General features: G+C 41.4%; 1 protein-coding gene across 1 annotated transcript; it reads left to right on the top strand.

Moving 5' to 3' along the window:
* Positions 1-3,212: 3,212 nt before the first annotated feature.
* On the top strand, positions 3,213-12,369 carry LOC124653455 (RNA cytosine C(5)-methyltransferase NSUN2-like). Its single transcript, XM_047192518.1, has 15 exons — positions 3,213-3,404; positions 3,774-3,862; positions 4,209-4,275; positions 4,356-4,471; positions 5,870-5,936; positions 6,032-6,080; positions 6,953-7,038; positions 7,153-7,406; positions 7,484-7,539; positions 9,113-9,198; positions 9,601-9,693; positions 10,342-10,777; positions 10,888-11,408; positions 11,513-11,741; positions 11,830-12,369. Exons 1-15 carry the CDS (start codon positions 3,228-3,230, stop codon positions 12,123-12,125), a joined length of 2,622 nt encoding a protein of 873 aa, XP_047048474.1. The 5' UTR covers positions 3,213-3,227; the 3' UTR covers positions 12,126-12,369.
* The last annotated feature ends 2,588 nt before the right edge of the window (positions 12,370-14,957 follow it).

The following is a 14,957-nucleotide window of genomic DNA, read 5'->3' as shown; positions in this document are numbered from 1 at the left end:
GCGGCAGAAAAACACTTTTTTTTCGAATTATTTTCTACTCTTTTTTTTTCTTTTTTTCAGAATTTCTAATATTTTAGTTATTTCACAAGTTTAGTCTCTAACTAAACTTATCTCTAGTCCAATTACTTACTCGTGCTCAAACTTCCCGCTCGGTCACCCATCCTCCCACTACTCTAGCACTAGCACGCTTAACTTCCAAGTTCCTTCCCATCCCGCATCCAAGTGCTTCGCGCGCATGTATGTGATAGTAGTATCATATCAATCCTATTAACATGTCGATCGATGTAATATTTCTTTATTGTTCGAATTTCAAATAATTATTTTAATAAACCAAAGTAATGTTGTAATAATAATCTTGAATAAATAAATAAACATTAACTTTATAATTTGTATTATTTTTAATTATTTTCAATTTTTTAATTTTAATTTTTTTTTTGCCAAACCTAAAACCTAAAAATTTGAGAATCTTATAATTTGCTAAAAGTAATAGCAATCTTTATGCAGGATGCAATTATTAATTTTAATTTTAAAAAATAAAAAAATATAAAATCCTAAATTTCTGGAAAAAACTAAAATCTTCCTGCTTTCATATTTTCATTTGGAATTTTCAAAATCTAAAAATTAGCTAACCGGGTAAACCCCGGTGAATTCGGATGTAATTTTTTCCCACGATGATTTTGATATATTATACGTTTTTTTTCAACGTCGTATGCAAAAGTTAATGCGGTTTTACCATTTTTCAAACATTTTTTGCAATAAATGTGAAAATTTAAATTTGTTAATTTTTCCTAATAGTAGGTTGCATAACATACATGAATCTCAAAAGATTTTATTTTTTGAATAATCTATCATTTTCTTTTCTATTTTACAGTGTTAAAAACGGCGATCCACGGGGGGGGGGGTGGAGGTAACACGAACCGGTGCAAAAGGGTAGAGTTCGTGGCTGACGCCAACCCTTTTGCACCGGTTCGTGTTACGAACCGGTGCAAAAGGTCCCGCACGAACCGGTGCTAATGCCCCCTGGACGTGCAGACCGTACGAACCGGTGCTAATGACCCCTTTAGCACCGGTTCGTGCCAAATCCGGTGCAAAAGCACTTTCGAGGATAGGATAAAAGCCCTTGTTTCTACTCCCTGATACACTTTTTAGCTTAACGTGATGCATTGGCATTATTAATCGCACAAGTACTGCTAAAAGAATTTCTTTGACCATAATGCATCTACATCGTGTACAGCTTGTAGAGCTCCGCCCCTGGTTTACTCCTTGGGCTCATTCAGTATCTCTTAAAACCGCCTATCAGTTACACCGGTGGAATTCACGCAGGGACACACCGTGAGTCCGTGAGCCTCTTTCCAGTGAGTTCCATGTCTCGTGGTCATTGACAGTTTTGTTACATTACTCACGAAGATGACGGCGCTGCTGGATCTAAAGGGAAGACAATTGTAGCTTCACTGAGCATGATTCAGCGGATTGGCTGCCCCTCTCAACGGTTGACTGAGCATGCAAATGTTATCAATGCAGCTCATAACTGCAGTCATAGACAATTCAACCGTAAGATACAACACATCTTTTCTTCGGTGAGTTGATTATACGTATAAATTGCTAGCATCTCATATGAGAAATATATACAGTACTCCGGAGAATCAAGCGAGTTTCATCTCTTAAGCACTGAAAGTTTCATCTCCTTGCACCATAAACAACAACTAAATTAATTGCCATCCTCTGTCGTAACTCCTTGGCGATAACACTAGCATCACCAATGGTGCCTCAACATCATATCAAATGCAGCCTCATGACCGTATCCAAACATAGCTCTTAAAAAAAGACATTTTCCTCATAGTCATAGCTGGTAGCTACTACGTACCTATGAAATGACATCACATCGAGCCGAGTCCGGTTTCAAAGTAATAATAAAGGCATATTGACCAAGTGAAAGCGTATTAAACAAAGGTCACCGTTAGCAGGAAATAAGATAGGAGAATATGATATCCCAACGATGCTTACGAAGACGTCACTTGTATCCTTATCATCACCTCTTGCAACGCCTTGTCTTTCTTGCCAATGGCATTGACAGCTTCAGCATGGTTATCAATTTAAAAAGGCAAGGAACTAGAAAAAACCCATTTGACAAGTGAGGTTATTCTAATGATCCAGAGCACTCAACTCTGAGCTGCCAAGATACTACAAACAATACGTAGTGTACGACACAAAAGCTATTGAACCAACCATATTACTACCAAGTCACAAGGTATTCCAAATAAATTTGGCTAAGATACACGAGTAGAAAATGTGGTTTATGTCTTCCGGATCACTATATAGTTGCGCATCTCTGATCACTGGCATCACCTTTTGTGAATTTTATTGCGTAGGATTACACTTTTGTCTTGAGGAGGTGGAGGATTATACAAATCCCTAACCCACAACAGCGATATACCCTCGCAAAGCTTCCCATAACGAGATTTGACAAGGAAGTGTCTCAATGCCTCTAAGTTCAATACAACTATGAGAGAAAGGCGGTACCAAAATAATAATTAGAGCATGACATTAGCCAAAAAAAATTGTAGTATAACTAAAGCCATTCAAAATTAGCAATTATGGTAGTACACTATGAGATACATGGCAGTCCAAACAAAAACAATGACAAAGGCAATTAGAGCAATGCAAATAATTAACATTATTTTTATTCTTAGTTCAAAATATTGCATTATGATTTTTAATAATCTAGGAAAAATACGAAATCTCCATCTATTTTCCTCCTAAATTGTGCCCTTGTCTGCGCACGACAAATGACACACGTAGAATCTCCAACTAGAGGCCACAACCATGTCATCACACAACAAGCTTCGGGACATGAACTAGTAAATCTGGATAAAGAAATAGTATAAATTTTTCTTGAGGTTAATTATTACTCCTACTAATATTTTTTGAGAAACAATTAGAAGTTCTGAGAAACAATTTGTATGAATCGGTGCAATTTGAAAAACGGACCCATGGATGCTAGCTAAACCGCGAAGCCCGTTACGATTTCAAGTGTAATATTTCAGCCCACGCGTCACCAACCAAAGCCCGCCTAAGATACCCCACTGCTCGCGACCTCCTCACCTTTCTTCCCCCTCCATCGCCGCCACTCCCTAAACCCCACCACCGCCGCAGCCGCTCAAACTCCTCGCCTCGCCACCGCCACCTTCCTCCGCGCCGCCACCGAGAGGCCGCAACAGCAGGAAGAGATGGGAGGCGGCAGGAAGCGCGGGCGCTCGCAGCGCCGCCACTTCAAGGAGGAGCGCGAGAACGTCTGGAAGGACAACCCCAAGCGCCCTCCCGCCGGTGCCGGCGGCGGCGAAGGAGGAGAGGGCGGCTGGCAGCCGTTCGCCACCGAGAACCCGGCTTTCGAGGATTACTACAAGGTGCAGGCCGCTTGGTTCAGATCACGTGCAGCTTCCCGTTCTGCATTTTTGGCTTCATCATGACTTGGAGCTTACTAGCCTAGGATTTTGCAAGTATATTTCAGTTTAGCATGTGATGGCTTATTGATTTAGGGGCTGATGTGTTATAGTATAAGCTATTATTTGTAAGGCACAGCTTTATGGATGGATTGAGGTATCGAGTATTGATCTGTAGACTATCGAGTATAGCTGGCCTAAGCTGCCTTTGCTCCTGTTTTCAGTAGTTGTGGCTGCTGCAGTTTTTCAGCTGGACGTAGCATTACTTGCAAACTTTTGATGTGGCTTCTGCTAAAATCCTATTGAGTGTGTAAACATGTGTATGCCTTACAGGGGCAGCAAATTGTTCCTGAGGAAGAGTGGGATACCTTCATGAGCATGCTCCGGAAGCCATTGCCTGCCGCTTTCAGGATTAATGCGAGGTAATTGAATCCTACTTTCTCTGAAATGTAAGCATGCTTATATAATCAAACCTATATGAGAGGATGATATGCTCTCTATTCTGGTTTGCCTGCTGGTTGCTTTGGTTCATCAGATACTTTATTATTTACTTTTCTCACCTTTTTCATATGTGTTTGCTTTGGAAGAATATGAACAACCAACCTAATAGTTCAAGCAGAATGTACTCTTATAAAATGGCCTGTTATTTGTACCAAAAAACCTTTTTAATTCCTTTTATGTCCGAAATAATTGCTGATAACTTAATTCTTAGTCCGGTGGTTTGATTCTTCTATCCTATTGAGCTCATGCTTTTTATTTGCTTTGCAGCTCTCAGTTTTATCAAGACATACAATCACAGTTAGAAAATGACTTCAGGAAGTCGTTAGAGACTGAGGTTATTTCTAAACAACTTGTTCATACATTTAATTTATGCCCTTGATATTTTCTGTATTGTAATGCTTTTGTCATGCACAGGTCAGTGATGAGCATGAAAAAGAGGCTATTCGGCCTTTGCCTTGGTACCCTGGCAATCTCGCATGGCATTTGAACTTTTCTCGGATGCAGCTGAGGAGAAACCAGGCACTTGAGAGGTAAACCGACCTTGTGCTGCTTGATGCTTATTTTGAATGAACCTTACCAACAAGTGCTTCTGTGCTTTCTGGAAGTTTAATTGCATGAGCAAACTAACAGATGTGGTTAGTGTTACTAATCTACCTGCTTTGCTTAGTGAAAGGGTAGTTAGTAAACTGCATACTTGTTAGAATCGTTGATGAGTCTAAACACAGCCCAGTTCTTCCCGCATATCTGGCAGCTCCATCTCCTCCGCCTGCCTTGCCGGCAGGAGGGGCTCTGTTCTTTCGGCCTGATCTGTCGTCTCGCCGAGGCTGTGGGGCTGCAGTAGTTTTCCCGCTTCTTTGTGTTGAGCTTCTACCCCATGATGCAGGCTGCAAAATACAGAAGGGATTTGTATATGTAATAATCAGTCTAGTAGCTAGTACTCCACGCTGTTTGCTTCGTCCAGTTGGGTGCATAGTGGAATAAAAATCATCCAGCGCCCAGGCAGTTGATTTCCCAGGTTGTCGAATGCGCTCAATGCAAACGGCGATGCTGATACCAGCCTCCGCGTTTGCCGTTCCTGTTTTACTCCTTAATGAAGATGATCACCGGGAGGTTGGCCGGCGGCATTGGAGGAGTTCTTGTGGCAGCATTAGTGGAAAGTCGCCTGGGAACATACTGAAAAGGATTTTTTCTATGGGCTGCAATGGCCCTGTATGATGAGGATTACTAATCTTCCCTTAACATTAGTTGCATTAAGTGCCAACACATTGGGCTTTCTGCAATAGAACTGTCGAAAAGCAGAGGCCACAGGAGAACTCTATGCAGTATAGGGTACTTGTTAAACTGGTGTATGATAAAAAAGGAATGAATTTTGCAATTTCTTTTTACATAAAGTTATGTATCCATGATCTGTCGAGATATTTCCTTTTCCCTTAAACGTTGTTTAATAAATCCAAAGTGTTTAATCTGATTGGCTGAATAGAGTGAAATTCCCCATGAATCAACTGTCAACCAACTCACTCCTTCGATTATTTGCCTTGAATTTTTTGATCTGAAATTGAGGGCTCACTGAAACTCTCAATTACCTCTTTGGGAACATGTAATGTCATATTGCATCCTACATTCAATGTTCTACTTTCTTGTTGAAGTTTCTCATTATATTTTTGAGGGTGCTAACTGAATTGATAGAGTAGCTCTAGTACCTTAGATTTGCTGAAGCATTGGCAAATAAGTAAAACCATATTATAAAAGGCAAAGAAGATCATGTTTGTCACCTGCCCCCACAATTTCTTTGGAGAATAAAATTGTGTAATCTTTGCACGCTTAGTAATGTGCTGCGATTACAATTTGTAATTTGTAATGCTGGAAGTTCTCATACTATATTCTAGTGACACATCATTTTTTATTTAACATCCTCGTTTTCTTTACAGTTTCCATGAATTCTTGAAGCAAGAGAATGAAGTTGGCAATATAACTAGGCAAGAGGCTGTCAGCATGGTAGGTGCTTTGAGTTTACTCCGTAGATGCCCTATATTGTTTATCTGTGATGTCTTGGTCAGATCTTATCTAAATGATGTTTATTGCTCTTGCAGGTTCCACCTTTGTTTCTGAAAGTGCAACCTGACCATCATATTCTTGACAGTACGTTTTGTCCATCATTTCACATGTTGGCGGCATGCAATTTACATAACAAAAATTCTTTCATTTGAACTGCCTCATTGCCTAACTTCGGCTACTCCAATAATCTGGTTTATAATGTCCATAGCCTAAATGCCCGATAAAACAAGTTGCTGCTAAAAAAGGGTTTAAGTACTAGTATGAAGATTTTTTCTAACTGCAATAAGAGCATTCACATCCGTATGTATTAGACGCTAAAGTAGGCGAATCAGAGTTCTCTGTCCATTGAACTCTCTTACTTTCATCCCTGAGCACCATATATGGGTTCTAAGGAGTACGATAACAATTTAAAAACATGTCTTATTTAGCTTAGCGTTGGGTGATAAGCTTGGTGGTGGTACAAAACTTATTTATCTTCGCACCTACCTCACATCCCTTAGCAACGGTTAAGCCTGTGCAAACACGGTTTGGTTTGTTTGACCGGTTTGGGCTAGTTCAAAAATTTGTACTAGCTTCGGAGTTGAGATTCAAACTGTGAATGAAAATGAATTAAGTACTAACTGGATGGTTTCCACTGTTTGAGCTGGTTTCAGTTTTGCACACCCTCAGCACCGATGCTAGTCAGTTTCTCTCACCTCCAGTGTCTCCTTATCTTCTAGGGATGGAATTCTCTAACAAGTGAAAAAAACATAACACCTAGCAATTGTAGCTACACAACTCTCCATGAGGTAGTTGAATCTCTATTTAAGCCAGGTCTTTTTTGGTTGATTTTGGATTAAACTTATTTACGCAGAACTCTAGCTAGGGAGAACAGTATTTGAGTACAGTGTTTTTATTGCGAGGGAAGACTTCTTTAATAAACTAATATATCTCATGAATTTTGTGACCTTATGCAGTGTGTGCCGCTCCAGGGTCTAAAACTTTCCAGTTACTTGAGATGATCCACCAGTCAACAAAGCCTGGGATGCTTCCAAATGCCATGGTGGATTTATCTATCTACAGCTATAGTTATTATTATATTATTTCTGCCAATTCTAAAATACGTTGATTATATCATCTGTTATTAATACTTTGCACTTCTTACTCTGTAACTTAGGTGGTAGCTAATGATCTCGATGTGCAAAGATGCAACCTTCTAATACATCAGACAAAAAGAATGTGCACAGCCAATCTGATAGTGACAAATCATGAAGCCCAAAATTTTCCTGGCTGTAGTCTTGCAAAGTTCTGTCCGGAAACATGTGTAGATGAGTCAAAGCCGCAGAGGTTGGAATTTGATTGTGTATTGTGTGATGTGCCATGCAGTGGCGATGGAACTGTCCGTAAGGCTCCTGATATGTGGAGAACGTGGTAAGCACTGTATCGTTTAGCTTGTTTGCTGCTTCCATTTTCTTTGTAATTCCTTATCGACTGAATTGGCTACCCAGGAATATTGGCATGGGTAATGGACTTCATCGTCTCCAAGTGGAAATAGCTATGCGTGGTAAGGATTAAAAGATACACCATTCAAATTATCTGCTCCATGAAATTGTCAAGTTGGTTCTCTAAGTTAGGGTCTTATTTTTTGAAACATATTTAAGCATTTTATGTCACCTTTAAGGTGGTCTCTCCCTTGCACATAGGGGTGGAATCGAGCCGAGCCGGCTCGTGGCTCGGCTCGGTTAGGCTCGGGAAATTTCGAGCCAAGCCTGGCTCGGCTTGCCACATATTTTCCCAAAGAAATCAGGCTCGTGGCTCGGTTCGTCGAGCTTGCAGCTCGAGCGGCTCGTGAGCCTGCTGCCCCAAAAGCCCAGAGCACCTTTCTCCTCTTTCCCTATGATATTTCCTAACTCTGTCCACTACTCCTGCACCCTCACAGGGCTAGCGGCCTAGCGCCGGCGCTGCTGTTGACGCCAGCAGCCACCCACACCGCCGGCTGCTGGCCACCTCCTGCACCACCTAGCCAGTGCTCGGCGCCCTTATCTCGTCCTCCCATGGCTTCCCCTACCCCTACTCCTCCCAGGCCCGTTCCCTGAGATGCACACGCCGCCGCGTGTCAATGGCGGCCGCTGCCGGCCGGCCATCCACCACCTGCTCCTCTGACCAGCGCGTGGCAGGCCAGCAGCAAGCGCTTCATGCTGCAGCTTGTTCCGTTACCTACGAGAATGAAGAACATGCCAGGTTTTTGGTTGTCAATGGCGGCCGCTGCCGGCCGGCCATCCACCACCTGCTCCTCTGACCAGCGCGTGGCAGGCCAGCAGCAAGCGCTTCATGCTGCAGCTTGTTCCGTTACCTACGAGAATGAAGAACATGCCAGGTTTTTGGTTGTTATAGTTTGTATTGCCAGATCTGCTAGTGTAATTAGTCTGTGCTTACATTATCATATGTATATACTGACTTTAGCAATTTTACATTACCGGAAATAGTGTTTGATACTAGACTTAGGCCATAACTAGATTCAGATCATGGGGCTGTATGATACTCTTAGTTCTTATATCGGAAATATATTGTTCAGATCCTGGGGCTGTATGGTAGCTCTTCCTCCATGTGAGTGTAGTACGAACCTAGGGGCTTTACAAAATTTGAGCATTAACTTACCTGTTCTTTTAGACTTCCAGATCATACAGAAAATATACATTAAGACCAAATCTAAAATTTCAAACGTACATTGCATCTCACATCTTAACAGTACCAAAGATTACTGAAACTACTTATACAATATTATGGATGTATTAATGCTCAATTGTTGTATATAGTTGTAAAATATTACATTTTTAGTGACATGGTAAATTTTTTTTATTCCATCGAGCCTTCGAGCCGGCTTGCGAGCTTGATCGAGCGGGCTTGTCGAGCCTCGAGCCTTGATCGGAAGGTTCAGGCTTGGCTTGTCCGACCTTCGAGCCGAGTCGAGCCCGAGCCGAGCCCTATCGAGCTCGAGCCGAGCCTCGAGCCTTGAGCTTTGTGTCCACCCCTACTTGCACAATTGATTTTTTTTTCTTGATATTTGATTATATGCTACTTGCCCTGTTAATGATTTACTACTCCAGGGAGTTAGGCTTATATATTCGTTGTTTCAGGTATCGCTTTGCTTAAAGTGGGTGGAAGGATGGTCTACTCAACATGTTCATTGAATCCTGTTGAAAATGAAGCTGTTGTTGGCGAGGTAATATATTTTTGTATATCTGCATTGTTCAGGAATTCGTTAACTGGTAACGGCTTGCTCGGCCACTGAATAGCGATTAATCGGCCAATTCGCCAGTTAATCGGCCGATTAATCGGGTAATCAGCATTTATCGGCTACTCAGTGAGCCACTGAGTAGCGATTAACTGGCCATTTAATCGGTGATTTGGCCAAATTCTTGAACAATATCTGAATAGGTTCATTAAATTTTAAAATGGTGTTCACCGTTCAGTGCACGGCAAATTGATGTCAGAGAAATGCATTGTGATATGTCCAAACATGACACCTCATCTTTTAGCATATTGCTTTCTGAGGTTCTTGTATAGTTGTTGATTTGTATGTCTTGTGCCTTTTGCAACATTGACCATTTTTTCAATTATGTAGATTCTGCGAAGATGTGGGGATTCTGTTGAACTCCTGGATGTTTCTAACGAGCTACCTGAATTGGTCCGCCGTCCTGGACTTAGCACCTGGAAGGTTAGTGTACATGTTTCTATATCATGCATATTTTCTTGTTTACAGTACCTCATTTTGCCCACCAGGTGTTTCTTTTCCTAATAAGTCGTGGCTTCTTGTAAACTTGTAACGTGCCATCCTTTGTGGAGGATAGTACAAACAAATCATGTAAGATGAGACAGAACATATTCCATCTATTTCCGAATAGCATCACCTGTAATGTTGGACATCTTTTTCGTGGTCTAATTAGACACCTTATGCACTAACAATAATCAAAGCTTAGTGCGCTGGATAAAGTGGAAACTGGACTTGCACTTGCATGTCACATTATACAACTATATCTCAAACATTTTCTATTCATATGTTTTATTGACTGTAATTCTTTTCTTCGTAATATAATTTCTGTAAAGAGATGTAGAAGAAGTTCTGTAAGGAGAGGATGTTCCCATTCGTGTAAATATTCTACTAGGAAGAATAATTCCTTTCTAGTGTATCATGCACTTAAAAGACAAAAGAAGCTTGCCACACCCAGCTGCTGTTATTTCAGATCCTAGTTTATTCTTTGTTCTTGGTATCCTCTGACACAATTATTCTACCGCTGTTAGCCTCTATGCATCTAATAATTCTTCGCACTCTGCTCCTTTCCGTGATTGTTTCTGTATATTGCAGGTACGGGATCGTGGTTCTTGGGTGGGCACTTATGAAGATGTACTTCACTACAGGAAGAAGGTAATATCACCAAGTATGTTCCCCTCAGGTAAAGGTGCCACAGACAGCTGTACAGTGGGTGGCAGTGATGTGGTCAACATAGATGTGGTCGATGCAGAAATGAATGAGTCAGGGGATATGGTAGAAGGAAAACAAGAAACAAAGATAGCGACCAATGGCAGCAATAATGGTAACAATGCCAATACTGAAGAGATAAAACAAGATGAATCTGAGTCTGGTAAAGTTCCAAGGCGCTCTGATGAAAAGTCAGATTCAACCTCCATCCGTACAGAGCATTCAAGTTTACCGCTACATCGTTGTATGAGAATTGTTCCCCATGACCAAAACAGTGGAGGATTTTTTATTGCCGTACTGCAGAAACTCTCTCCGCTGAATGGTACTTTTTTCATCCATCTATTCCATATGTTTAAATCATTATTGCATCATATCTCATAGTGGTGCTGGTTCTTAGTACTCAAGTACCCTATACATTGAACATAATTTCAGAGAGCCAGGTGGTAGAAGCGATTAAAGGTGAGCGCGGTATCTTGAAAGACAGTGCTTTGAATCGTCTGAATGGTCAAGGATCTGATAAGGTGCTCTCTGAAGAAACTTCTATTAACCAGCAAGGGGTTGATGACAGCCATGTTCTGAATGAACAAAAAAACAAAGACATGGATAATCAAATTTCAGAAGATAGAAGTTCTGAGGAATCTAAGGTGATTGTTGCTGAGGTACAAAATGATCAAGCATCAAAGAGAGATAAGAGAAAGACCCAAAACCAAACCAGATGGAGAGGGGTTGATCCTGTGATATTTTTCAAAGATGAAGCGACAATCAGAAGCATAGTATCTTACTACGGCATCAAGGATTCATTTAAACTTGAAGGTCGTCTTGTGACTAGGAACCCTGATACTAGTCATGTTAAAAGAATATACTATGTCTCAAAATCAGTTCAAGAAGTGTTGGAGCTCAATATAAAAGTTGGGGAGCGGCTGAAGATTACGTCGCTTGGCCTGAAGATATTTGTAAGTGTCCCACTAATTTGTGATGTTTATTTATTCAAGCTTTTCTCAGAAAGCAAACCTTACATTTAACACTGCAACTCGTTCATCCGTCCCCTATCTTTCAGGAAAGGCAGTCGACAAAGGAGGATTCACCATGCACATTTAGGTTGTCATCCGAGGGATTGCCTCTGCTGCTTCCTTACATCACCAAGCAGATTCTATATGCATCGGCAATAGACTTCCAGCACCTTTTACAGTACAGAATCATTAAATTTCCTGATTTTGTGGATGCAAAATTCGGCGAGGAAGCTTCAGCTCTACTACGAGGCTGTTGTGTCGTAATACTGCGCGAAGGTACACTACACTCCTTTTCATTTTGGCCCTTAAAAATGATGAATATCACGATTTAATGACAACTGAACATTCGTTATTAATATTCCAGGGCATCAGGATGTAGAATCCATAGGCATGGATCCCAATGCAATCGCCATAGTTTGTTGGAAAGGAAAGACCAATCTGTGTGTCATGCTTACACCCATGGATGGGAAGGAGCTGCTTGACAGGATATCATTTCGTTTTGGGCTCAAAATCCCCAAAATTGACGATGGGAAACCCAGCCTGAAGAGCGATGGATCAGACGAGCAGCCCGATGGTGGGGATGAGACAGTAGACCCAGAATGTGTGCCTGAAAGCAAAGCATCAGACATGGAGATTTCAGATGTTAAGGAGGCCGAGTAGCTTGGTTGACATCATACAAGGTGGCATGTTACTTCTGTATGATGTAGCAGAGCCCTGCTACTAGGCTTTTTGATACAAGTTGATGACTACTCTGGTGAGTGGGGTTTGCCAATCCTTCGTTCTCGCTTTTACACCGTTACTCTGTAAAGGCATTCTGTTCTGATACTATGCCATGAAAACCACAGCGCATACATGGTGCTAGACTGCTAGTTGCTCCCCTGTAACGTATCAGTTTACTTTTTTTTTTAAAGAACATCAGTTGGTTTTTTTCCTTGAGAGGATGTAATGTGGGGCAAACTGTGTCACACTAAATTCTGAACTTGAAAACTGATATTAGTTCTTTAGAAAACCATTTTGAGACATTTTGATCTTATGTGCTTGTGATGGTAGTCATTTGTGGGTGATGATCATTACTACCACCCTCTGATACATAATAAGTGTTGGGGGCTTAGTCCAAATTTGAACTAAAGCCCTGGCGAGATCGGAGGGAGTAGTATTTTGCCGTATCCAGCATGTCCAATCTCAGTGGTCTGTGTTCTCTATGCTGTCAAATAAGAAGTTCATGCCTACAAGCCTTTTGATGAGAAACATTGATAGACCCTTAGTAAGAAGGAAGAAGAATAAATTGACAAACGGAGTAGCTAAAAGAGGACGTTGACACGTGCTTTGGGCCGGGTGTGGTCATGCGTCGTCGCCCTGACCTGACCACTTTCCACGACAGCGTGCACCGCCGGTGGACCGCTGATTTCCGTGTTGCCATCAGCTAGTTAGCTACTCGCTCGTGCTAACTCAGCTGGGTTCTCCGGAGTCCGGAGAGAGAGAGAGAGGGGCGTGGACATATACTTCGTCAGATCGATCGAGCCGTACGACTCCACCGTTGCCTGAAAGCTTACTTCCGGTCCATGGCAAAGGGTGCCTAGCTAGCTTTTCGTTTTGCAAAATTACTTGTATTACTCAAATACTCAGATTACAAAAGTTATTGCAAATGCCCGCTAAACCCTCCGGACCGGAGGATAGCCACACTGCCGTATGGTTTCTAGTTTTAGCATAGTTAGCCATAAAATGGCTACTAGTATTCTAAGATCTACTAACATGAATAACACAAGTTTGTCTGATCTTAAGCAAGGTTTTCATTTCCTCTATAATAGTAGAATGGACAGATCTATCCAGGTCCCCTTTCTTAAGCAGACTTATCAACTCCAGACAATCTATTTCAGTTACCAATTACTGATTGCACTAATGTAAGGCTAGAGATAAGCCTTCCAACACTCCATATAACTCAGCTTCTAAAGCATCACGGCAGGGCAAAAGCTGTCTACAGGCAAACAACCAAATTGTAGCATCATGGTCCCTAACAACAACGCCACAACCTGCATCTCCACTAGCTCCAAAGGAACAATTAGTATTTACCTTGCACCACCCTATCGCAAGCAGGACCCATTGCAGATTTTGGTTTTGCCGTTTGTTCTTCTGGTCATGCTTACTCATCGCCTCAGGATTTGAAAAGAACTTGCCCTTGATTATTTCCTCCCCAGAATGATATTTTATTTGGATCAACGTATCAAGATAATTTACTTGAAATCTCTTGGAGGCTTCAACTGGAGGAGGCGGTTTATCATGGACAATCTCATTCCGAACATGCCAGGATCTCCACAAGGTCATCAACACCATATTTATACTACACCTTGTAGTATTATATAACAAGCTGGGAAGCCACTCAATGCACGTGTTCTGAACTGAGTCAATATCAGGGAGATGCCAAACGTCAGACATAGTAATCCACAGATTCTTAGCAATGGAACATCGAATAAAGGGGTGGAAACTGTCCCCAGCTTCCACTCCACATACAGGACACCGATCAGAAACCTCCAGATTCCGTCTCTGTTTGTTACACCATGTTGGGAGAGAATTTATTGCAAGCTTCCATGCAAAATGCTGCACTTTGGGTGGCACGTCTGATTTCCAAATGAAATCCCACACTGTTATGTTCCCATACTTGAAGAAAAAACCAATGATGAAACCCATGTATCCTCCATGGTGAACCAGTAGGCACTACGAACCATAAATAAGCCATGTTTGTCTGGGACCAAGTAAGAAGTTTTGATTTTGAAGATTTTACTAATATATGCTGGAACGAAATATTTCTGCAGAAGATCCATTTTCCATCTGCCGTGCTGATCAAGCAGCTCTAAAACAAAGCGTAATCTACACCTGCCTTTCCTTGATATTGGCTAAGATGTAGGTCTAGGTATCCATTGATCTCTCCAAATTCGGACACTCTAACCATTACCGAGCTAGCTAGCTGGCCCAACTCACTTTGAGAAAGTGCGAGTATTAAGCGTTCGTAGACATGAATTCAGGTCCTTATATCCTTTCTATTAATGGAACATGTAGAGCTCATCTGACAGCCATCATTTCGTGCCAGAATTGTGAAATTCAATCGAGGTTCCATACATAACATGTTTGGCTGCAATGGAATTGGAACAGTCATTTCAGTTGTAAATTTCACGAATTGGTATCGTATGGTAAGTCAATTCATGTGCTTAACTCTGTTATTCCTCTGGAAATCGTTCCATAAATCATTGTGGCAGCCAAACTTGATTTTTTTAGCTTAGAATTTCAAATTAAAAAAATGAAATGAAATATCAATGTCATTCCATTTTTGCCAAAGTGAGATGAAATGAGGGGTGCGAAACGAGTTCGCAGTTCTTTTTTGTTTCCCCGTAAAAAGAAGCTTCTCTTGTTTCTCTAAAAAAAGCCTAGGCCAGGTTTCTGAAAGCCCTGAATTAACCGGTTTGTGCTCACATGGCAATGCATGTATGGACGGTCATA

The sequence above is a fragment of the Lolium rigidum genome, chromosome 5 (genome assembly GCF_022539505.1).
Source record: "Lolium rigidum isolate FL_2022 chromosome 5, APGP_CSIRO_Lrig_0.1, whole genome shotgun sequence".
Classification (NCBI taxonomy): Eukaryota; Viridiplantae; Streptophyta; class Magnoliopsida; order Poales; family Poaceae; genus Lolium; species Lolium rigidum.
This window is presented reverse-complemented; position numbering and strand designations above follow the sequence as displayed.